General features: G+C 46.7%; 1 protein-coding gene across 3 annotated transcripts in view; it reads left to right on the top strand.

The window, feature by feature from the left end:
- The window catches only part of LOC140729253 (nucleotidyltransferase MB21D2-like), a 56630-nt gene extending 40569 nt beyond the window's left edge, over positions 1-16061 (top strand). For all 3 annotated transcript variants that reach the window (XM_073048827.1, XM_073048826.1, XM_073048828.1), the window contains exon 3: positions 4690-16061. In XM_073048827.1, coding sequence (XP_072904928.1) covers positions 4690-5945 — 1256 coding nt within the window. In that variant the 3' untranslated portion in view covers positions 5946-16061. The remainder of the gene's footprint in view (positions 1-4689) is intronic.
- The last annotated feature ends 9848 nt before the right edge of the window (positions 16062-25909 follow it).

Raw genomic sequence — 25909 nt, 5'->3', positions numbered from 1 at the left:
CTTGGGCAGTCAACCAGTGTGCAAAAGTCAAGAAACTATGCAAATAACAAAAAAATGCAATAAATATAGAGAACATGTGATGAAGGGTGCTTGGAAATGAGTCCATGGTTGTGGGAACATTTCAACGATGGGGCAAATGAGTGTGTTATTCCCTATTGTTCAATGTTTCGGGTTAAGGGGTAGTAACTGTTCCTGAACCTGGTGGTGTGAGTCCTGAAGCTCCTGTACCACTTTCCTGATGGCAGCAGTGAGAAGAGGGCACGGCCTGGGTGGTGGCAATCTCTGATGATGGACACTGCTTTCCTACAACAGCGTTTCATGTAGATGCGCTCAATGGTAGGGAGAGCTTTACCCGTGATGTACTGGGATCTATCCACTACTTTTTGAAGGATTAATGTAAATAAATTGTACATTAGTTATGCAAGGCTGAATAATAGCTAATAATAACTTTCAGGAATAGCTGCAGAGAGTTGTAAATGCAGTCAGTTCCAGCATGGGTACTAGCCTCCATAGTATCCAGGACATCTTCAAAAAGGACCCCCGTCTCCCAGGACATACCTTGTTCTCATTGTTAATATCAGGAAGTAGGTACAGGAGCCTGAAGGTGCACTCTTGATGATTCAGGAACAGCTTCTTCCCCTCTGCCACTTGGCTTTCTGAATGGACATTGAACCCATGAACACTACCTCACTACATTCTTTTCTCTATTTAACTTTTTAAATGTTTATATACTTCCTGTAATTTTTATTTTATTATTATTGTGTATTGAAATGTACTCCTGCCGCATAACAATAAATTTCACAACATATACCAGTGATATTAATCCTGATCCTGATCCTGAGGAAAAACCCTGAGCAAAACACAACATTAGTGTAAAATGCAATTAAAATCAAGAGAGACACAAATTGTAGATGCTGGAATCTGGAGCATCTTACAAAGTGCTGGGGGAACTCAGTGGCTCAGGCGGTATCTGTGGAGGGAGAAGGACAATGTTTCAGGTTGAGACCCTTCTTAGCCCAAAATGTCAACTGTCCACGTCTCGATACTGCCTGACAAACTTGAGTTCCTCCAGCATCTTATTTATTGTTCCACATACACCAAAATGTCTGAATGCATCACAGGCATGTCACTTCCCACCCTTGGTAGTACCTACATAAGGCATTTCCTCAAGAAGGCAACATCTGTCATGAAACACGAGATTCTGCAGATGCTGGAAATCTAAAGCAACACGTACAAAATGCTGGAGGAACTCAGCAGGCCAAGCAGCATCTACGGAGAGGAATAGACAGTTGACATTTTGCGCTGGCACCTTTCTAAAGGTCTGAGAAGAAAGGGGAACTGTTTATCCCTCAGGCCATTAGGCTTCTGAACCCCCTGCCGCATCGTATTTGAAATGTCATTGGTTAATCTTTTCTGTACCTTACAATTTGGTTATCTCTCTATAGATGTTGCCTGACTTGCTGAGTTCCTCCAGCATTTTGTGTGTGTTGATCTGTCATTAAAGATCCCAGGACCCTGCCATCTTCTCGAGACCACTGGGCAGAAGGTAGAGCAGCCTAAAATCCCACAGCACTAGGTTCAAGAACAACTACTGATGAACTGATCTCTAAAAGTCATAAAGTTAAAGTTGAAACATTCTTTTCAACATTTTAAACAAGATTAGTGTATTATTTTTGTATGGTACAATTTTAGAGTGAAAGAAAGGAAAGGAGCACCATGCAAAAGTTTGGGCACCCCGAGAGACTTGAGCTCTCAGATAACTTTTACCAAGATCTCAGACCTTAATTAGCTTGTTAGGGCTATGGCTTGTTCACAGTCATCATTAGGAAAGGCCAAATGATGCAAATTTCAAAGCTTTATAAATACACTGACTCCTCAAACCTTGTCCCAACAATCAGCAGCTGCCTAGCACTCTGAAAATTAAAGTAATTGATGCCCACAAAGCAGGAGAAGGCTATAAGAACATAACAAAGCGTTTTCAGGTAGCCGTTTCCTCAGTTCGTAATGTAATTAAGAAATGGCAGTTAACAGGAACGGTGGAGGTCAAATTGAGGTCTGGAAGACCAAGAAAACTTTCCCAGAGAACTGCTCATAGGATTGCTAGAAAGGCAAATCAAAATCCCCGTTTGATTGCAGAAGACCTTCAGGAAGATTTAACAGACTCTGGAGTGGTGGTGCACTGTTCTACTGTGCAGCGACACTTGCACAAATATGACCTTCATGGAAGAGTCATCAGAAGAAAACCTTTCCTGCGTCCTCACCACAAAATTCAGCGTCAGAAATTTGCAAAGGAACATCTAAACAAGCCTGAAGCATTTTGGACAGTCCTGTGGACTGATGAAGTTAAAATAGAACTTCCTGGCTGCAATGAGCAAAGGTATGTTTGGAGAAAAAAGGGTGCAGAATTTCATGAAAAGAACACCTCTCCAACTGTTGAGCACGGGGGTGGATCAATGTTTCAGTCAGTGGCACAGGGAACATTTCACTGGTAGAGGGAAGAATTAATTCAATTAAATACCAGCAAATTCTAGAAGCAAACATCACACCATCTGTAAAAAAAGCTGAAGATGAAAAGAGGATGGCTTCTACAACAGGATAATGATCCTAAACACACCTCAAAATCCACAATGGACTACCTCAAGAGGCACAAGCTGAAGGTTTTGCCATGGCCCTCACAGTCCCCCAACCTAAACATCATCGAAAATCTGTGGATAGAACTCAAGAGCAGTGCATGCAAGACAGCCCTAGAATCTCACAGAACTAAAAGCCTTTTGCAAGGAAGAATGGGTGAAAATCCCCCAGACAAGAATTGAAAGACTCTTAGCTGGCTACAGAAAGCGTTTACAAGCTGTGATACTTGCCAAAGGGGGTGTTACTAAGTACCGACCATGCAAGGTGCCCAAACTTTTGCTTCAAGCCCTTCTTCTTTTTTGTTATTTTGAAACTGTAAAAGATGGAAATAAGGAAGTAATCTTGCTAAAAATATTAAAGAAATGTGTCATCTTTAACTTTTGGTGCCTTTTGGGAATCAGGTCATCTTTTACTCGCTTAGCTATTCACAGTAACAGAAATTTTGACCAGGGGTGTCCAAACTTTTGCATGCCACTGTATACCGTCAAGCAGGAAGTTTCTTTGGACCGGGGTGTAAATCACTGTACACACATAACACACAATAAGTTATGAAACTAAGGATGAAATCTACAGATGAATTATGCCTGAATAACAAACTAAAGTGCATAAATTAAATATTGTAAGGTAGAGACAGAAAAGATTAACCAATGACACTTCAAATATGGTGCGGCAGGGAGTTCAGGAGCCTAATGGCCTGAGGGAAGAAATTGTTTCTCATCCCGACTGTTCTTTTCTTTATGCATCAGAATCTCATGATGGGTGGTAGAAAGTCAGAGGATGCTGGATGGATGGGTGGGATCCTTGATAATATTAAATTCCCTGTGTATGCAGCATGCCTGACGTATGCTAGGGAGACCCCTATGATCCTCTCAACCATTCTCACAGTCCTTTGTAGGGGCTTCAGGTCTGATGGTCAGCTGCGCCCATACTAGATGGAGAGGCAGCTCGTCAGGACACTCTCAAGTGAGCTCCTAAAACATGCAGTCAAGATGGGAGTTGGGGGGAGCCTCGCTTTCCTCAATCTTGTTGGGAAGTGGAGACGCTGCTGTGCTTCTTGTTCAGGGAGATGATATTAAGAGGCTGGGTGAGGTCATCTGTGATGTGAACTCCCAGGGACTTGGTGGACTCAACTCTCTCTACGGAGGATCCATATGTGTGCAGAGGAGGATGGTTCACCTGCACATTCCTGAAGTCCACAATCATTTCCTTGGTCTTCTCACATTCAGATTTGGGTGGTTGTTCTCACACCAGTCCAGCAGCTTCTCGATACCTTGACTAATCACTGTTGCTGAGGTTGGCCACTGTTGTGTCATTCCCAAACCCGATAACAGGTTTTGAGCTAAACCCTCTGAATCAAGGCCTCTGTGCAGAAAGTACAGTGGCCTGGAGCCCCACCACACCAGCTTCAAGAACAGCTCCCTACCTTCAACCATTCATTTCTTGAAGTAACCTGCACAACCCTAATCCCCCACCTCAGTATGGCAACACTGTGACCTCTTTGCACAACAATAGTCTTTGTTTTGGTCTCGTGATGTGTTTTAATTTTATTTGGGGAGACAACGTGGTAACACGCCCTTCCAGCCTGACAAGCCTGCTCTGCCTAATTGCACCCATATGACCAGACAGAAGAGGTTTGCTTTAATGTAACTCCCAAGTTCAAAGTAAATCTAATTTTTTTGTTAAATTTTATTTAGAGGTACAGCATGGTGATTATGTCCGATTACACCCATATTAACCTACTAACCTGTACACCTTTCGAAAGTGGAGGAAACCACAGCGTCTGGAGGAAACCCAAACAGTCATGGGATGAGTGTACAGACTCCTTAGAGATGGTGGCAGCATTTGAATCTGGGTCGCTGGAGCTGTAAAAGCGTTACACTATGCTACCTAGCCGCCTCTAATTCTATTTTTTTCCCTGCATAGTTTGTCCTTATGCTTTTCTTGTGAACATTGTGTCTCCGAGGTGGTGATGTCTGCAGTGCGTGTGCAAATGAATTTGACCTTGGCTTGCGTGCTGAGCAGCCTGACCCTGACTATGTTCCTCCTTCCTTCCCGCAGGACTGGTGCAGAAACTAGACCACAGGCTGCCCGTGTCGAATGAGTACCTGCTGCTCTCGGGGGGCGTCCGTGAGGGGGTAGTGGACATGAACCCGGACGAGCTGGGTGACTATGCCCGAGGCACGGACTACGACGTGGACTTCACGCTGCTGGTGCCGGCCCTGAAGCTCCACGACCGCAACCAGCCGGTGACGCTGGACATGCGGCACTCGGCCCCCTGCCACTCGTGGCTCAGCCTGCGGCTCTTCGGCGAGGCCACCATGGCCAAATGGAAGGAGTGCTGCACGGAGACGGAGGCGGGCGATGGCGGCGGCGGCTACTACTTCTCCCCCACCAAGGTGGCCGACTGGTTCTTCCGCTCCGTGATGACCGTGATCGAGGAGCTCCGCAGCCACCCACAGCGGGGGCTGCCCGGTGTGGCATTGGTGGAGAAGAATGGCGCTGCAGTCTCTGTCATCCTGAACGTGGGCCGCAGCCGGCTCCTCTACGACATCGTGCCGGTGGTCTCGTTCAAGGGCTGGCCGGCTGTGGCCCAGAACTGGCTGATGGAGAACCACTTCTGGGACGGCAAGATCACCGAAGAGGAGGTGATCAGCGGCTTCTACCTGGTGCCCGCCTGCTCACACAGGGGCAATCAGGACAACGAGTGGCGGCTGGCTTTCTCTCGGAGTGAGGTGCAGCTCAAGAAGTGCATCTCGGCCCACCTGATCCAGGCCTACCAGGCGTACAAGGCAGTGATCATCAAGCTCCTCGCCCGGCCCAGGGCCATCAGCCCCTACCACTTGAGGAGTCTGATGCTGTGGGCATGCGACCGTCTGCCGCACAGCTTCCTCTCCCAGGCCGACAACACGGCGTACTTCTTCCTGGGCCTCCTCGATGACCTGGCCCACTGCCTGGTCAACAAGTCCTGTCCCAACTACTTCCTACCCCAGTGCAACATGTTCGGGCACCTGTCCGATGCCACTGTCCTGCTCCTCGCCTGCCGGCTCTCCTCGGTGCGCTCGGACCCCGCCGAGCACCTCCGCAGCGCCATCGAGCACGCCAAGGCAGCCAGCAAACTGGCGCAGGAGCTGCGGCCGGGCTCGGCCCCCGCCCAGCCGGACGGGCTGCAATCCGGCACTGCCCGGCAGGACGATGGGCTGGCCCATAAGCTGCAGCAGCTAGTGACAGAGAATCAGGGCAAGTCGATCTCAGTCTTCCTCAACCCCGACGATGTCAGCAAGCCTCACTTCAGGATCGATGACAAGTTCTTCTGAGTGGGGGCGGGGAGACGATCAGAGGTGACTCTCCCTCTCTGGGATTTTAGAGGGCTTGTTGTCCAGTGGACATTGAGAATGGTTATCAGCACTGTAGCTTCTCCAGGATCTAATTTACTTCCTTTTAATTGGTCTGGTGTATTGATTTAGGACTGCCTGCAAAAAAAGATACAGGATAGTTATTAAGATTAACCAGCATTGATTGCTGTTTGATCTCTCCTGACTAATCTTCAGAATCCAACCCAATGCTAGTGAGTCAGAACACTGAAAAGACAAGTTAGACCCTTTACACTTTGGCTGCTGATGGGGGTGGGGGGGTCGGCGCGGGGTGTTCGTGATGGTAGGCACGCAGTTGCTTTTATGTGGTGGTGCTCCAATTCCTTTCGCAGTCCGTCCTCCCTGGACCAGCCGGTAGAGAATGGCAAGAGTCCAAGCGGGGGCACTGAACATGTATGTTACAACTTTACCAAGGAGCAAAATAGTCATAGCACTGGATGCATATCTTATATATTATGGCTGGTTGTCAATTAGAACTGTCCTACAGCGAGCAGTTAATGAATGGGGCACGTGGCTGGGATTCCATTGACCTAATCAAAATGGTTTGGTAGTGTCTGTTTTAATAAAGGATCCTTGTCAGGGCTGAGCTTCTGGTTCAGGAATCCAGTTCTCTTTTTAACTTGTTTCTGAATTGGTTTTAATGTTTTGCCTCTGGGTTGTTAAAGTTGTGAGATACTTGGTGGTGGGTGCCCACGTGGCTCAATTAGCGGCCAGTAGATCACATGGTCTGACAGGAGAGTGGTTTGTCTTATTTTTGACTGCAGAGTTTTTCACCTGGCTGGCCCACAGAGCAGGACTGGTCAGTGCAAAGCCTGTAGCTGTTTAGTCAGTGGGAAAACTGTGACCGATTGTGTTGAACTTTAGGTTTGGGAGGTCAATATCATCCAGTGTAGCTCCCTTCCTCTTCCTGGTCACTCCCAGTTTCCCCATTCCCCACGTTCCGATCCTTCCTGCTGAAGCTATTGACATTGCCAGTTGATTGTGCCTTCAATCAGTTCAGGAATGCTGGACTGTCAGAAGCAGAAACCTGTAGCTGAGATCCGAAGTGATGAATGTATCTGCTGGTCAGTGATGTTACAGGTCGAGTACCCCTTACCTAAACTACTTGGGGCCAGTTTGGATTTTGGAATATATAATTAAATTCGTTTAATTGTCATTCAACCATACTTGAATCCGACCAAATGAGACAGCGTTGCTCTGCGGCCAAGGTGAAACACACAGAAACAACAGTCACACACAGCACAAGGCACACATAGCACATACAGGATTGCAAGCACGTGGAGGGATCAGTAAGATACAACCACGGCCAAACAAAAATAGTCCAGTCCCAAGCCATGAATGCCGCAGAAATCTGCAGTCGACCACAGTACCGCTTGTCTTGTGCTGAACAAACGCTGGGGGGAGTGGAGGGCAGCCCTGACTCCAGCCTGGAGCCACACCACACTGCCCCCGGTGGAGCGCACCGGCTCTGACGCCTCCCTCCTGGCGGCTGTAAACAGGTGACACCGCGGCTTGAAACCGTGTCCTCACACGTGCAAGATAGCAAGCACATTTAGGATGAAAGTAAAATGCAACCACACAAAAAAAGTATAATGTCCAGACCCTGACTCCACGAATGCCGCAGAAATCTGCAGTTGACACAATACAACGTGTCCTCTGCCGAGTGAGCGTGGGAGGGCGGCAGCCCCGACTCCAGCCACTGGCTCCAGTGCCTCCGGTGGCTGTAAACAGTTAACACCACGGCTTGAGGCCTAGTCGTTGCTACAATCCAGGCCACACGGCTATAACGACATTGCCATTATTTCCAACTCTGAACTTACGTGCTACCGGTAAGCAATGTTTGTCTTGCATTTGTTCATCATCCATTTGTACTGATGCAACCATTCAGTGTGTTAGATTTTCATCAGTGACAATATTGGAAAACTCCTCAATGAATTTCCCTGCTGCTTCGTCATCAGCAAATGCTTTATCACCATAAAACTTTAAAATTTTAATGCCGTACTGTTTTTTTAAATTCCTGCAACCAGCCTGATGAATATTCACAATTACCTTCAATTTTCAGTTCACCGTGTTGGGTCTTTACTTGCTTCATGATCAGCGTATAATTAGTGGCATGTGTTCACTCTGAAGCTGACGAATCTACACTTCCAATATCTGATCACGATCTTCATTTTTGGCTTTATGTGTTGTTTTTATATTTTTCATTCATTTCTGTCCATGACATCTCAGAACTATCTGTGGTGTGCAGAGACCTACGTACTACCTGGGTACCTTCCCAGTGTCCCGTGGAATTTTCCATTGTGGTGTCACGTCAGTGCTCAAAAAACATTTCTGTATTTCGGAGATCTTTGGAGTTGGGAATTTTGGATAAGGGGTACGCATTAGAATTGTAAAGGGGATGAATTTGGGGGAGTTGATATCAACACCTCACAGGACTTTTTGGAGAAATCCATATGTGTATTGAAAGCAGCTGAAAATGTGCCTTTGGCCTGTCGGATCTTGCTGTAAGATCCCTTTAGGGACTGAGGGCACTCCCTGTGAAGTTGGTAGAGTGGCAGATTAAAGAGGAGGCAATTCCTTTACACACTCAGTGGCCACTTTATTAGGACGGGTGTGGAACCTGGTGTGGTCTTCTGCTGTAGCCCGTCCACTTCCAGGTTCAATGGGATGAGTGTTTAGAGATGCTCTTCTCTGCACACCACTATTGTAACAAGATTCAAATACATTTATCTTCAAAGAATGTATAAATTACACAGCCTTGAGGATTGCCTGTTTACAAGTAGCCACAAAGCAAGGAACCCAAAAGACTCAACTGAAGAAAAAAATAAATATAAAACACTCAATGCGTAAGAGAATTGAAGTGAACAACACATGGTTATTAACAAGATGTTTTCACCCACAGAACTGCCTCTCACTGGATTTTTTATTTTTGCTTTTTGCACCCTGTAAATTATATAGACCACTGTGTGTGAAAACCCCAGGAGATCAGCAGTTTCTGAGACTCTCAAACCACCCTGTCTGGTGCCAGCAATCATTCCACTTAGGTCACTTCTCCATTCCGATGTTCGGTCTGAACAATAGCTGAACCTTTTGACCACGCCTGCATGCTCTTGTGCATGCTGAATAGCTATTTGCATTGAAGTTCAAAGTATATTTTATTATCAAGATACATATACAATATGTCACCATGTACAACATTGAGATTCAATTTCCTGTGGGCATACTCAATAAATTCTGTAGAGTAATAACTATGACAGAATCTAGAGTATTCAACCAGAATGCATTGATGAGTAGATACACCTAATAAAGTGGCCACTGAGTATATATCGCTGAAAATGTTGAAGGTTCTGGCATGGAGTGAGAATGTACGCAGGGAAACCTTTTGCTTTGTTGTGTGGGCATTATTGACACTTATCCATCCCGAAATGAAATGAGACAGGTTTTTAGTGACAATCGGATAGTTTCAAAACTGCTGTTCCTGAGGTCTAATTCTTTCATTTTTTTAAAATTTCCAGATTTAGTTTATTATTTGGTAGAACCTGTGGTCCAGAACTCGTGATTGTCACTAGCTTAACCTCAAAGCTTCTGTATCACTGAGCGATACTCTCCTGCCAACCGCGGTAGAAGGACACTTTAAGACTAATTATGGAGGTCTTTTTGTTGGAAGAAGTTGGGCGAGAAGAAGTGGTCTGCACCAAGTAAAACCTGTGTGTGTTCTGGGAAGTAGAAGTGGACGTATCTCCATTTCGCTAGTTCAAGGGTTCCCAACTTTCTTTATGCCATGGGACCTTACCGTTAACCAAGGGGTCCCAGGTTGTGAACCCCTCCACTGGTTGAAGTTGTATTCAACCTTTAAAGTACCTAAGGCGCTTTACAAAGGTGAATACAACAGAATTGACCTATTGAATGATTGTGTGTTCAAATAGCATTGCTTTCGACTTCAGGGTTGAACGTCTGGCAGGTGCAGTGGGGTCCCCACCGGGCATTACCAAACTCTACCTCACTCGATAAAGTTTTCAGTGTCTTCTGCTCACTTGCTGGGCAATATCAGATGTCTTATCTCAGGGAGGGAAAATTCATTGCCATCTTGTGTTTGAAGCATATCTCTTGTTGCAGTCACTGAGGCTTGCTGTCAGTGTGTTTACATAGAACGCAGAGCATTAGAGCACCGTACAGACCCTTTGGCCCACAATCTAGTGCTGACCTTTTAACCTGCTCAATCTAACTCAGTTCTCGATCTTTCTATCATCCACGTTCCTCCGGCATTTTGTGTGTGTGTACCTCTGTCAGCATTAGCACCGTCATCTCATTGTCATCTGTGGAATCCAGCCAGGTACAGGTCCATTACCATGTTCCCCTCAGAGAACTCCAGGACACTACCTGGCAAAGTCCTGGAATTACTGTTTTATTTCTTCAAATTCCTTCTGCTGGATTCAGAGTGCACTTTTTCATTAAAACAATGACATTTGCATTAACAAGTAACATAACCTGTGGATGTGCTGGTGGCAGCCTGCAAGAGTTGCCACACTTTCCAACACCAACTTAGCGTGCCCACAATGCTCAGCAGAACAGCACAGAACACAGTGAAATAGAAACAGAACATAGTAAAGCATAAAACAGAACACAGTAAAATAGAAACACAGAACAGTGAAATAGAAAACAAGCAACAAAACAAGTGCCATTCAAAGTACAAAGTACTTATTATCTGCTCAACTCTGCCTCTCACCCGCATGCTTTAACGCCTCACCATCACTCGCCTCTCCGTTGTTTGTGCTGATCGTTTACCATTCATTTCACAAGAAAAGGAGTTACTAATAAAGTATTTAGTTGTATTCTTTGTTTTGTTTGCCACCAGTCACTTTGTTTTAGTGCCATCTCAAACTGGTCTTTGCTACCTGTACACTCCCAGTTATAAGCTAGAACTTGAATCTGCTCTGTGTAATTAATTCAACATCACCAAACCAGTGGGAATCGTTGCTCCCGCCACCAAGTGTGCACAGCAAGTAATTCAAAACTGCCCCTTTCTTTCTGGGAGGATCGCTAAGGACGGGTGTGACTCTTCTCTTTTATTTTCCAATGATGAGGTGAACCTTATTAAAGACCAGATACATTGTACAAAAGTCCCGATATATTTTCAAAGTACAGACTTCACTCCCTGGTGATGATTATTTCTGTTTCTTCTGAACTGATGTGAATTTCATAGTCAGCGCCGGCTGCCATATTTTCATCTACCGCCTGGTGAGGAATTCCTTTCAGCCTCACCAAGCCTGGCCGTTCCGTATCTTGCACCTCCAGATATCGTTAGTCTCTCTGTTCTTCACTAACTTCAAACTCACTGTAGTACTTGATTTGAAAGTAGCATTGGCCACTATATCATCAGCATCTGGCAGGTCATCAGGCAGATATTCAATCTAAAGTTCCTCCTCAGCCAGGTTATCTTTCCCCTTTGCTTCCTTTGCAGTTAATCAGGCCAGCCACTTATTTAGGCCAACTCTGAAAGAACAAAAGCTAATCAAGGAAGTAGCCAGGATTGCCTTCATATATTTGGGACTCTATGCGGATTAATTGGGATGGGAGGCTGCTGGTGAACAGTTTCTTACTAGTGTCAGTTGTGTGCACATGTATGGCCGTTTACCTTTCCCACCCACCTGGCTTCACCTATCACCTTCTAGCTATCCTTCCTTCCCCCCCCCCCCCCCACCCAACTTTTTATTCTGGCATCTTCTCCCTTCCTGAAGAAGAATCTCAGCCCAAAACATGGACTGTTTTTTTTTCATTTCCATAGCTGCTGCCTGACCCGTTGAGTTCTTCCAGCATTTTGTGCGTGTGTTGATCTGGATTTTCAGCATCTGCAGAATCTCTTGTGTTTTATGTTGTAGAGCCTTTCTGCCCACTACAGTGAATCAGCTTGTTAGGATGCTCTCTACTGCACGTCTCTAGAATATGGTGGATATTAGATGTGCATAGTCCAGCTCTCTTCAGCTTCTGGGGCCATGAGATGTTGTGCGAGATGAGGGGATTGCAGCTGCCGATGTTATGAGTGAGTTCTCCTGAAATTGATAACCATCTCCTTTGTTTTGTTGACATTAGGGAAAAGACACTTGCCTGGCACCAGGCCTCGAGCTCTTCCGCCTCCTCTCTGTAGGTTGTCTCATCGTTGTTGGTGATGAGCTGCACCATTGTCGTGCCATCAGCAAACTTGCTGGTGCGATTGCTTGGGTGTTTGGCCGTGCGGTCATGTGTGAATAGAGTGTACAGCACACAGCCCGGGGGGCACCATGGGGAGGGGGGAGCAGTTGTTTATCCTGACTATCTGAGGCCTGTTGATTAGAAAGTTCAACACCCAGTTGCACAGTGGTGTACTTAGACCAAGAGTAGGAGTTTGTTCACCCTGGTCTGTGGGGTAACGGTGTTGAATGCCAAACTGAAACCCAGAAACAAAAGTGCCCTTGCTTTCTATCTGTGTCAAGGTCAGGTGCGTGACAGGTGCTGTGGTGTCTGTCATAGAGTTGTTCTGTCAGTAACTTGAAAGTAACAGCAGCCAATTTAAATCAGCGGGCCTGGTTTGAGTGGTCAGAGGCCAGAGATTCAGGCTGGGAGGTTGTATTTCCTCAAGGAAGCCTCTGCCCTCCCGGTTAACTCTTCCCATGACAGAGCTTGAGATAAATCTTTTGTTTAGACAGTGTGTTGTCTGCTTTATCTTTACTGATAGAACAGTGCAGGCTATTCAGCCCACATGGGCCACATGGTGCTGACCTATTAACCTTCTGGAGGCATAAAAATTCCTTAATAAGACCATAAGATCAAGGAGCAGAATTGGACCATTCTAATACGGAATGGCCAGAGCATGGAGTCTGCTCTGCCACTTCATCTTGGCTGATCCATTGTCCCTCTCAGCCCCAATCTCCTGCCTTCTCCTCATATCCCTTCAAGCCCTGAATCATCAAGAACCTATCAATCTCTGCATTAAATATACCCAATGACTTGGCCTCCACAGCCACTTGTTGCAACAAATTCCACAGATTTATCACTCTCTGGCTGAAGAAATTCCTCCTTGTCTCTGATCTGATAGGATGCCCCTCTCTACGGAGGCTATGTCCTCTGGTCCTAGACTCCTCCACCGTAGGAAACATCCTCTCCACATCCACTTCAACATCCGACAGGTTTCGATGAGTTCACCTCCTTTACAAAGCCCCTAAGACATCCTGTCAAGTTCAACCAGGAAGTTATGCGATGTCACGTACAAAATTAAGTCAGAGAATGGCATAGGTCTTAAACATTTCCACCTTCTGAGGGTTTAAGCCTTGTGCTAAGAATCCTTTTAGCCCATCCCTCAAGTCTACCTTTCCAGTGGTCACTAGAACATCCTGTCCATAGTTGGATCCCAGCTCCTAGGTCTTTTCTCCACTTACCTGGAGCAGAGGTTGGTGGATAGCTGTAGTATTGGCTTGAAAAGATCAATGGGAAATATTTATCAAGTTTATGGAAGTGTAATAACAGAAAGGTACCACATCGTTGAAAGAGTACAGAGAAAGTTTTCAAGGATGTTGCCGAGTTTGAAAGACAAGGAAAGATTGGATAGTTTAGGACTTTATTCCTCAGAATGTAGAAGATTGAGGGAAGTTTTGCTAGAGGTTTACAAAATGAATAGGGGTACAGTTAGAATAAATTCAAGCAGGCTTTTCCACTGAAGTTGTGTGGGACTACAGCTAGAGGTCATGGGTTAAGGGTGAAAGGTGAAAAGTTTAAGGGGAAACTTCTTCACTCAGAGGGTTGTGAGAGTGTGGAATGAGCTGCCAGTGCAAGTGGTGCATGTGAGCTCGATTTCAATGGTTAAGAGAAGTTTTGATAGGTACGTGGATGGGAGGAGTATGGAGGGCTATGGTTCCGGTGCAGGTCAACGGGAGTAGGTAGTTTAAATGACTCAAGCTAAACTAGGTAGATCAAAGGGCCTGTTTATGTGCTGTACTTTTCTCTGACTTCTTGACAAGATGGTCAGTGAACAATATTCTAGTGTGTGTCACACTGGAACATTGCCTCCTAAGGAAATACATGTTCTTCTTTGCCGTTGTCAGCTAAATTTCTCCACTATCTTTGGTGCAATACTGGGTGTTATACTTCAGTGAGGAATTACACTCCTGTGTCTTATTCTTCAGGCTGAGGTGGGCACCTCTGACTTCTGAGATTTCTTGTTCCCAATATGGATGCTTTGGTGCCTTCAGTCTGCAGGTTAAGACCATAAGACCTAGGAGCAGAACTAGGCTATACGGCCCATGGGGGTCTGCTCCACCATTCCATCATGGCTATGGCTGATTTATTAACCCTCCCAACTCCATTCTCCTGCCTTCACCCCATAACCTTTGACACACTTACTAATCAACCTCCACTTTAAATATACCCAATGACTTGGCCTGTGCAGCTGTCTGTGGCAATGAATTCCACCCATTCGCCACTTTCTAGGTAAAGAAATTCCTCTTCATCTCTGTTCTATTCTGAGGCTAGACTGTCACACTATTGGAAACATTTTCTCCACATCCACTTTATCTTTCAATATTTGGTGGGTTTCAATGAAATTTACCTCCGCCCCCCCCCCCCCACCATTCTTCAGAGTCTAGCAAAGTACAAGAACTATCAAAAGCTTCTCATAAGTAAATTCTTGGGATCATTCCTGTAAAACTGCTCTGGGCCCTCTGAAACCTCCTCTGCAGTCTCTAAGGTGGTTGTTCTGTATGGGACGGCCCAGGATGAATGGTTACAACTCCTGGGCTCTGTTGTCCCAAGGTTTGACATTAATGTGACTGTGTCCTTCATAATGCTTAGGAGCTTGTCTAGTAAGCTATATTGGTCAATCAATCCTAAATTTGCGAATCTCAAGTTCTGGTTCTTCATGAATGGGCATGTCTGCCCTTCATCTGGGAAGGTACATCTCACCTTCGAACGACCATGGTGCGCATATAAAGTGCACTACTGAGCCGTTGCCACTCCCTGCCAACTTAGAATTGGCTGATGGTTCATATACGGTCTGCGATTATCTGTCCAGCACCGCCAGTGGTATCTCCGCTCCTAAATGAATGTGTTTGGCAAATTGTGAGTTTAAATCCTCTGAATTGGTGCTTGTAATCAGATGCTTCTGCAAATAAATAGAGTTTAGGAACTAGAGCATCATACGGCAAGGAAAGAGGCCATTCAGCCCATTAACTAACCATTCTCCCACTGGATTTTACTATGCACCCACATGAGGGGCAGTTTACAATGGCCATTAAACCTACTGACGATCACGTCTTAAGAATCTGCAAGGAAAGGGGGAATGTGCAAAGACCACACAGGTCAGGTGTGAAACTACGTCACCGGTGCTGTGAGGGAGCAGCACCACTAATACATTTGATATCAGGTAACATCTTTTGTCATGCATTGAACTGTTTAGAAGCAAAATGGTCTGTTTTGTGTTGGGCATGGGAAAGGTGAACACAATTTTGTTTGGGATGTTTTGATAAATGGTCTTTGCGGAGTGGGTGGGTGGGTCTCTGTGTTGTCTTCCTGTGTGGGACCAGTGAGTGCACTTTTCATTTGAATGTCACAGGTTAAAAAAAAAAGGGTTAAGTTCCTCCCTGCGCCTTGTGTGGTGCATCGGGCAACAACCTTGCCATTTCTTTAGTGCTAGTCTGTTTTTTTTTTATAAATGAAGCCGAGTTGCTAGCTCGACACTCAACCCAGCACGGGTGGAAACCATGCAGGGAGCTGGCCAGGTTTGAACCCGGGACCACAAGGCCCCAAAGTCCGGTGTGGATGCCACTAAACCACCAGCAGAATGTAACAGGCTAGTACACAAATTAACCTGCTATCCGTGTACTCAGGGAGGAAGAGGCTGGCGTACAAATCCCAAAAAAAAACCCACAAGATCCAAATGAATTGAATGTCTGTGCAATTAAATTAATTTGGTGTAGATTTCAAGCTTTTTATGTATATTTTGATCACGTACCAAAGTCTCCTCTGCTGCTAAGGCTTTAAGTTGTCTGTCATTCTGTTTCATGGAAAATAAATGTGTTGTATATAATCCAATTATCATTGTTCCTGCATTTTATTTGGATGTATCATAAGGACAGGGTGTGGAACAGTTACGAAATAATCTCTTGTGTCTGCACTATTACAGTTCTAAGTTTGTCAGAGTGTTGCCTGGGTTAGAATAGAAGAATGTCCCTTCAGAACAGATTCTTTACCCAGAGGGCGGTGCATCTGTGGAATTAATTGCTACAGCCGACTGTCGAGGCCAAGTCTTTGGGTATATTTAAAGGTGAGATTGATAGGTTCTACATTAGTAAGGGCACCAAAGGTTATGGGGAGAAGGCACTGGTCCCCGTGCTGAAGAAGTCTTCAGTGTCCTGCCTACATGACTACAGGGGCTCCCCAGGGCTGCGTGCTCAGTCCACTGCTGTTCATTCTGCTGACCCACGACTGTGCTGCAACACACAGCTCGAACCATATCATTAAGTTCGCCGATGACACGACCGTGGTGGGTCTCATCAGCAAGAACGACAAGTCAGCTTACAGAGAGGAGGTGCAGCGGCTAACGGACTGGTACAGAACCAACAACCTGTCTCTTAATGTGAACAAAACAAAAGAGATGGTTGTTGACTTCAGGAGGGCACGGAGCGACCACTCCCCACTGAACATCGACGGCTCCTCAGTAGAGAGTGTAAAGAGCACCAAATTTCTTGGTGTTCACCTGACGGAGAATCTCACCTGGTCCCTCAACACCAGCTCCATAGCAAAGAAAGCCCAGCAGTGTCTCTACTTTTTGCGAAGGCTGAGGAAAGTCCATCTCCCACCCCCCATCCTCATCACATTCTACAGGGGTTGTATTGAGAGCATCCTGAGCAACTGCATCACTGCCTGGTTTGGAAATTGCACCATCTCGGATCGCAAGACCCTGCAGCGGATAGTGAGGTCAGCTGAGAAGATCATCGGGGTCTCTCTTCCCACCATCACGGAAATTTACACTACACGCTGCATCCGCAAAGGAAACAGCATTATGAAGGACCCCATGCACCCCTCATATAATCTCTTCTCCCTCCTGCCATCTGGGAAAAGGCTCCGAAGCATTCGGGCTCTTATGACCAGACTATATAACAGTTTCTTTCCCCCAAGCTATCAGACTTCTCAATACCCGAAGCCTGGACTGCCACCTTGCCCTACTGTCCTGTTTATTATTTATTGTAATGCCGGTACTGTTTTTTGTGCACTTTATGCAGTCCAGTGTAGCCTTCCCTGTGTTTTTTTTTATTACATAGTTCAGTCTAGTTTTTTGTACTGTGTCATGTAAACCATGGTCCTGAAAAACGTTGTCTCATTTTTACTATGCACTGTACCAGCAGTTATGGTCGAAATGACAATAAAAGTTGTCTTGACTTGAATGGGATGAGTGGGGTAATAAATCAACCAGTGGATCAGACTTTAATGGCCTAATAAGACCATAAGATACAGGGGCAGGATCAGGCCATTTAGCCCATCGAGTCTGCTCCACCATTTCATCAGGCGTGATCCATTTCCCCTTACAGCCCCAATCTCCTGCCTTCTCCCTGTATCCCTTCATGATACCAATCAAGAATTTATCAATTCTGCCTTAAATATACCCAATGACTTGGCCTCCACTGCCATCTGAGGCGATGAATTCCACAGATTCACCACCTCCATTCTAAAAGGACGCCCCTCTATTCTGAGGCTGTGTCCTCTGGCCTTAGATTTCCCCCACCATAGGAGACATCCTCTCCACACCCACTCTATTGAGGCCTTTCAACATTCTGCTCCTAGCTCTTATGGTCTTGTTTGGGGGCATTATGGTCATCCAAGTACATGCAGTTATGGTGGGGGGGGAACATTTCAAGGGAATGTGTGGGATTTTTTTTAAGAGTGTGGTAGGTGCCCAGAGCGGGGTGCCAGGTGTATTTTTGTAAGCAGGTGTGATAGTGCTGTTTAAAGCGCATGAAAATTCTATTATTATTTATTATTAAGATGCAGTCCTTGGAGCCGTGCTGCCCAGTGACCCCTGATCTAATCCTGGCCTAATCCCGGGCAATTTACAAATGACAAATTAACCTACCCAAATGATATGTCTTTGGCGCAAACATGAGAAAATCTGCAGATGCTGGAAATTCAAGTAGCACACACAAAATGGTGGTGGAACACAGCAGGCCAGGCAGCAGCTATAGGAAGAAGGGTCAGGACGCAAAGGGTCTTGACCCGAAACGTCGACTGTACTTCTTCCTATCGATGCTGCCTGGCCTGCTGCGTTCCACCAGCATTTTGTGTATGTTGCTCGATATGTCTTTGGACTGTGGGAGGAAACCGGATCACCCGAAGGAAACCCACACAGTCACGGGGAGTACATACAAGCTCCTTACAGGCAGTGGTGGGAATTGGACCCGGGTCACGGGTACGGTAAAGCATTGTGCTAACCACTACGTTACTGTGCCGCCCAAATGGGAGGATATGGATCATATACAGGGAGAGGAGGTTTAGCTTAATTTGGTTTCAAAGTTCTAAGTAAATTTTAATCTTCTATTTTATTTAGAGGTTCAGCTTGGTAATAGGCCCTTCAAGGTCATACGGTTGAATGACCGATTAACCTACTAACCCATACATATTAGGACTGTGGGAGGAAGCAGAGCTGCCAGAAGAAACCCATCCAGGCACAGGGAGAATGTACAAACTCCTTACAGACTGCAGTGGAATTGAGCCTAAGGTGCTGGTGCTGTATGAGTGTTATACTAACTGCTACACTACCATGCTGTCCCAAAGTATACTGTTTTCTAACACCAAAAGGTTCTTGGATCCAGCTCAGATAGTCAGAAGACACAAACTCCAATTATCTACTTAAAACTAAGTTTATTAGAACGGAATAGAGCATGTACTAAAATACTGATCTCGATATGTTTGGGCCCCTCTCACTGCAGCAACCTCCCGTTCTGCTGATGCACGGCATCATTTGCAACCAGCTGATTGGCGAGGCCCTGAAAATCTATCTCCCAAGCCCCAAACACTCTACTTTTATATCTATTCAAAGTAGAAAGTAAATTTACTATCAAGGTGTACACACACACACACACACACACACACACACACACACACACACACACACACACACACACACACACACACACACACACACACACACACACACACACACACACACACACACACACACACACACATATATATATATATAAAAATCATAACAGAATCAATGTAAGACCACACCAACTTGGCCATGCCACCAGGGTGCAAATACAAAAAGAAAGAAAGAATAGTAATAAATATTGAGAACACGAGATGATGACTCGTTGAAAGCAAGTCCATAGGTTGAGGGAACATTTCAATGACAGGCCAAGTGAAGCTATTCTCTTTGGTTCAAGAGCCTGATGGTTGAGGAGTAGTAATTCTTCTGAACCCATTGGTGTGGGTCCCAAGGCTCCTGTACCTTCATTCCAATGGCGGCAGTGAGAAGTCAGCTTGTCCTGGGTGGTGGGGGATCCCTGATGATGAGTGTTGCTTTCAGGGTTTCAGTGATATGGATCTCAGCAAGGCATTTGATAAGGTACCCTATGCAAGGCTTATTGAGAAAGTAAGGAGGCATGGGATCTAAGGGGAAATTGCTTGCCCATAGAAGGCAAAGAGTGGTTGTAAACGGGTGCATCTTTCTGCATCTGCATGGATGTCGGTCACCAGTGGAGTGCCTCAGGGATCTGTTCTGGGACCCTTACTCTTCGTGATTTTTATAATTGACCTGGATGAGGAAGTGGAGGGATAGGTTAGTAAATTTGCCGATGACGCAAAGGTTTGGGGTGTTGTGGATAGTGTGGAGGGCTGTCAGAGGTTACAGCGGGATATTGATAGGATGCAAAACTGGGCTGAGAAGTGGAGTTCAACCCAGATTAGTGTGAGGTGGTTTACGTTGGTAGGTCAAATATGATGGCAGAATATAGTATTAATAGTAAGACTGTTGGCAAGTGTGGAGGATCAGAGGGATCTTGAGGTCCGAGTCCATAGGACACTCAAAGCTGCTTCGCAGGTTGACTCTGTGGTTAAGAAGACATATGGTGTATTGGCCTTCATCAATCATGGGATTGAGTTTAAGAGCTGGGATGTAATGTTGCAGCTATATAGGACCCTGGTCATATCCTACTTGGAGTACTGTGCTCAACTCTGGTCACCTCACTACAGGAAGGACATGGAAACGATAGAAAGGGTGCAGAGGAGATTTACAAGGATGGTGTCTGGATTGGGGAGCATGCCTTATGAGAATAGGTTGAGTGAACTCAGCCTTTTTTCCTTGGAGTGACAGAGGATGAGAGGTAACCTGATAGAGGTGTATAAGATGATGAGAGGTATTGATTGTGTGGATAGTCAGGGCTTTATCCCAGGGCTGAAATGGCTAGCACGTGAGGGCATAGTTTTAAGGTGTTTGGAAGCAGGTACAGAAGGGATGTCAGGGGTAAGTTTTTTACGCAGAGAGTGGTGAGTGCATGGAATGGGCTGCCGGCAGCGGTCGTGGAGACGGAATTGATAGGGTCTTTTATTAGACTTTTGGATAGGTACATGGAGCTTAGAAAAATAGAGGGCTATGGGTAACCCTGGGTAATTTCTAAGGTAAGGACATGTTCAGCACAGCTTTGAAGACCGAAGGACCTGTATTGCGCTGTAGGTTTTCTATGTTTCTATTAAAATACTTATCCAGATATGCACGGGCCCCTCTCACTGCTTCACACCTCCCGTACCGCCAACCCACGGCACCATTTGCACCCACCCCTTTGGTGAGGTCTCAAAACACTACCTCCCAAGCCCCAGCCACTGGGCTTTTACATCTAAATACTGCAGTAAATGCATTAGCACCAGCTCAAACCATCCAACCAAGGGTTCAATGACACCATTTCTTATCGGAGAATGCATACAATGCAGTAATTCTTACTCTTCACAGGTGTGCATGAAACTGAAGAAAAACCCCAAAGATCGAATGACAGAAAAACCACAGAATCCCAAAGACCCTCCTCCCCCTCCCAAGCACAAGCAGCAGCAAAGCATCAAACCCCCCACTTAATCCAGCAAAAAGCAACAACCCCCCTCACTTAATCCAGCAAAAAGCATCAACTCCCCCTCCTCCCTTCACTTAATCCAGCAAAAAGCATCAACCACGCTCCTCCCCTCACTTAATCCAGCAAAAAGCATCAACCCCCTCCTCCCCTCACTTAATCCAGCAAAAAGCATCAACCCCCCTCCTCTCCTCACTTAATCCAGCAAAAAGCATCAACCCCCCTCCTCTCCTCACTTAATCCAGCAAAAAGCATCAACCCCCCTCCTCCCCTCACTTAATCCAGCAAAAAGCATCAACCCCCTCCTCCCCTCACTTAATCCAGCAAAAAGCATCAACCCCCCTCCTCTCCTCACTTAATCCAGCAAAAAGCATCAACCCCCCTCCTCTCCTCACTTAATCCAGCAAAAAGCATCAACCCCCCTCCTCTCCTCACTTAATCCAGCAAAAAGCATCAACCCCCCCCTCCTCTCCTCACTTAATCCAGCAAAAAGCATCAACCCTCCCTCCTCTCCTCACTTAATCCAGCAAAAACCATCAACCCCCCCTCCTCCCCTCACTTAATCCAGCAAAAAGCATCAACACCCCTCCTCCCCTCTTATTCCAGCAAAAACCATCAACCCCCTCCTCCCCTCATTTAATCCAGCAAAAAGCATCAAACCCCCCCTCCTCTCCTCACTTAATCCAGCAAAAAGCATCAACCCCCCCTCCTCCCCTCACTTAATCCAGCAAAAACCATCAACCCCCCCTCCTCCCCTCACTTACTCCAGCAAAAAGCATCAACCCTCCCTCCTCCCTTCACTTAATCCAGCAAAAAGCATCAACCCCCCCTCCTCTCCTCACATAATCCAGCAAAAAGCATCAACCCTCCCTCCTCCCTTCACTTAATCCAGCAAAAAGCATCAACCCCCCTCCCCCCTCACTTAATCCAGCAAAAAGCATCAACCCCCACTCCTCTCCTCACTTATTCCAGCAAAAAGCATCAACCCCCCTCCTCCCCTCACTTATTCCAGCAAAAACCATCAACCGCCCTCCTCTCCTCACTTAATCCAGCAAAAAGCATCAACCCCCCCTCCTCTCCTCACTTATTCCAGCAAAAACCATCAACCCCCCCTCCTCTCCTCACTTAATCCAGCAAAAACCATCAACCCCACTCCTCTCCTCACTTAATCCAGCAAAAAGCATCAACACCCCCTCCTCCCCTCACTTATTCCAGCAAAAACCATCAACCCCCCCTCCTCTCCTCACTTAATTAAGCAAAAAGCATCAACCCCTCCTACCCTCACTTAATCCAGCAAAAAGCATCAACCCCCCTCCTCTCCTCACTTAATTAAGCAAAAAGCATCAACCCCTCCTCCCCTCACTTAATCCAGCAAAAATCATCCACCCCTCCTCCCCTCACTTATTCCAGCAAAAACCATCAACCCCCCTCCTCTCCTCACTTAATCTAGCAAAAACCATCAACCCCCCTCCTCTCCTCACTTAATCCAGCAAAAACCATCAACCCCACTCCTCTCCTCACTTAATCCAGCAAAAAGCATCAACACCCCCTCCTCCCCTCACTTATTCCAGCAAAAACCATCAACCCCCCCTCCTCTCTTCACTTAATTAAGCAAAAAGCATCAACCCCTCCTCCCCTCACTTAATCCAGCAAAAAGCATCAACCCCCCCTTCTCCCCTCACTTAATCCAGCAAAAAGCATCAACCCTCCCTCCTCCCCTCACTTATTCCAGCAAAAAGCATTAACCCTCCCTCCTCTCCTCACTTAATCCAGCAAAAAGCATCAACCCCCCCTCCTCCCCTCACTTAATCCAGCAAAAAGCATCAACCCGCCCTCCTCCCCTCACTTATTCCAGCAAAAAGCATCAACCCCCCTCCCCTCACTTAATCCAGCAAAAAGCATCAACTCCCCCCCTCCTCCCCTCACTTATTCCAGCAAAAAGCATCAACCCCCCTCCCCTCACTTAATCCAGCAAAAAGCATCAACCCCCCATCCTCTCCTCACTTAATCCAGCAAAAAGCATCAACCCCCCCTCCTCACTTATTCCAGCAAAAAGCATCAACCCCCCCTCCTCCCCTCACTTAATCCAGCAAAAACCATCAACCCCGCTTCTCCCCTCACTTAATCCAGCAAAAAGCATCAACCCCCCATCCTCTCCTCACTTAATCCAGCAAAAAGCATCAACCCCCCCTCCTCTCCTCACTTATTCCAGCAAAAAGCATCAACCCCCCCTCCTCCCCTCACTTAATCCAGCAAAAACCATCAACCCCGCTTCTCCCCTCACTTAATCCAGCAAAAAGCATCAACCCCCCCTCCTCTCCTCACTTACTCCAGCAAAAAGCATCAACCCCCTCCTCCCCTCACTTAATCCAGCAAAAACCATCAACCCCCCCTCCTCCCCTCACTTAATCCAGCAAAAACCATCAACCCCCCCTTCTCCCCTCACTTAATCCAGCAAAAAGCATCAACCCCCCCCTCCCCTCACTTAATCCAGCAAAAAGCATCAACCCCCCCTCCTCTCCTCACTTACTCCAGCAAAAAGCATCAACCCCCCCTCCTCTCCTCACTTACTCCAGCAAAAAGCATCAACCCCCCCTCCTCTCCTCACTTAATCCAGCAAAAAGCATCAACCCCCCCTCCTCTCCTCACTTACTCCAGCAAAAAGCATCAATCCCCCCTCCTCCCCTCACTTAATCCAGCAAAAAGCATCAACCCCCCCTCCTCTCCTCACATAATCCAGCAAAAAGCATCAACCCCCTCCTCCCCTCACTTATTCCAGCAAAAAGCATCAACCCCCTCCTCCCCTCACTTAATCCAGCAAAAACCATCAACCCCCCCTCCTCCCCTCACTTAATCCAGCAAAAACCATCAACCCCCCCTTCTCCCCTCACTTAATCCAGCAAAAAGCATCAACCCCCCCTCCTCCCCTCACTTAATCCAGCAAAAAGCATCAACCCCCCCTCCTCTCCTCACTTACTCCAGCAAAAAGCATCAACCCCCCCTCCTCTCTTCACTTACTCCAGCAAAAAGCATCAACCCCCCCTCCTCTCCTCACTTAATCCAGCAAAAAGCATCAACCCCCCTCCTCTCCTCACTTACTCCAGCAAAAAGCATCAATCCCCCCTCCTCCCCTCACTTAATCCAGCAAAAAGCATCAACCCCCCCCTCCTCTCCTCACATAATCCAGCAAAAAGCATCAACCCCCTCCTCCCCTCACTTATTCCAGCAAAAAGCATCAACCCCCCTCCTCTCCTCACTTAATCCAGCAAAAAGCATCAACCCCCCCTCCTCCCCTCACTTACTCCAGCAAAAAGCATCAACCCCCCTCCTCTCCTCACTTAATCCAGCAAAAAGCATCAACCCCCCTCCTCCCCTCACTTACTCCAGCAAAAAGCATCAACCCTCCCTCCTCCCTTCACTTAATCCAGCAAAAAGCATCAACCCCCCTCCTCTCCTCACTTAATCCAGCAAAAAGCATCAACCCCCCCTCCTCCCCTCACTTATTCCAGCAAAAAGCATCAACCCCCCTCCCCTCACTTAATCCAGCAAAAATCATCCACCCCCTCCTCCCCTCACTTAATCCAGCAAAAAGCATCAACCCCCCTCCTCTCCTAACTTAATCCAGCAAAAAGCATCAACACCCCCTCCTCTCCTCACTTATTCGAGCAAAAAGCATCAACCCCCCCTCCTCCCCTCACTTAATCCAGCAAAAAGCAACAACCCCCCCTCCTCCCCTCACTTATTCCAGCAAAAAGCATCAACCCCCCCTCCTCCCCTCACTTATTCCAGCAAAAAGCATCAACCCCCCTCCTCCCCTCACTTATTCCAGCAAAAACCATAAACCCCCCCTCCTCCCCTCACTTAATCCAGCAAAAATCATCCACCCCTCCTCCCCTCACTTAATCCAGCAAAAAGCATCAACCCCCCCTCCTCCCCTCACTTATTCCAGTAAAAAGCATCAACCCCCCTCCCCTCACTTAATCCAGCAAAAATCATCCACCCCCTCCTCCCCTCACTTAATCCAGCAAAAAGCATCAACCCCCCTCCTCTCCTAACTTAATCCAGCAAAAAGCATCAACACCCCCTCCTCTCCTCACTTATTCCAGCAAAAAGCATCAACACCCACTCCTCCCCTCACTTAATCGAGCAAAAAGCATCAACCCTCCCTCCTCTCCTCACTTATTCCAGCAAAAAGCATCAACCCTCCCTCCTCTCCTCACTTATTCCAGCAAAAAGCATCAACCCTCCCTCCTCTCCTCACTTATTCCAGCAAAAAGCATCAACCCTCCCTCCTCTCCTCACTTAATCCAGCAAAAAGCATCAAACCCCCCTCCTCTCCTCACTTAATCCAGCAAAAAGCATCAACCCCCCCTCCTCACTTAATCCAGCAAAATCCATCAACCCCCCCTCCCCTCACTTAATCCAGCAAAAAGCATCAACCCTCCCTCCTCTCCTCACTTATTCCAGCAAAAAGCATCAACCCCCCCTCCTCCCCTCACTTAATCCAGCAAACAGCATCAACCCCCCCCTCCTCCCCTCACTTATTCCAGCAAAAACCATCAACCCCCCTCCTCTCCTCACTTAATCCAGCAAAAACCATCAACCCCCCTCCCCTCACTTAATCCAGCAAAAAGCATCAACCCCCCCTCCTCTCCTCACTTAATCCAGCAAAAAGCATCAAACCCCCCTCCTCTCCTCACTTAATCCAGCAAAAAGCATCAACCCTCCCTCCTCTCCTCACTTAATCCAGCAAAAAGCATCAAACCCCCCTCCTCTCCTCACTTAATCCAGCAAAAAGCATCAACCCCCCCTCCTCACTTAATC

This window comes from Hemitrygon akajei, chromosome 6, assembly GCF_048418815.1.
Source record: "Hemitrygon akajei chromosome 6, sHemAka1.3, whole genome shotgun sequence".
Taxonomy (NCBI): Eukaryota; Metazoa; Chordata; class Chondrichthyes; order Myliobatiformes; family Dasyatidae; genus Hemitrygon; species Hemitrygon akajei.
Note: the sequence above shows the minus strand (reverse complement) of the source record. Positions and strands in the feature narration are given on the sequence as shown.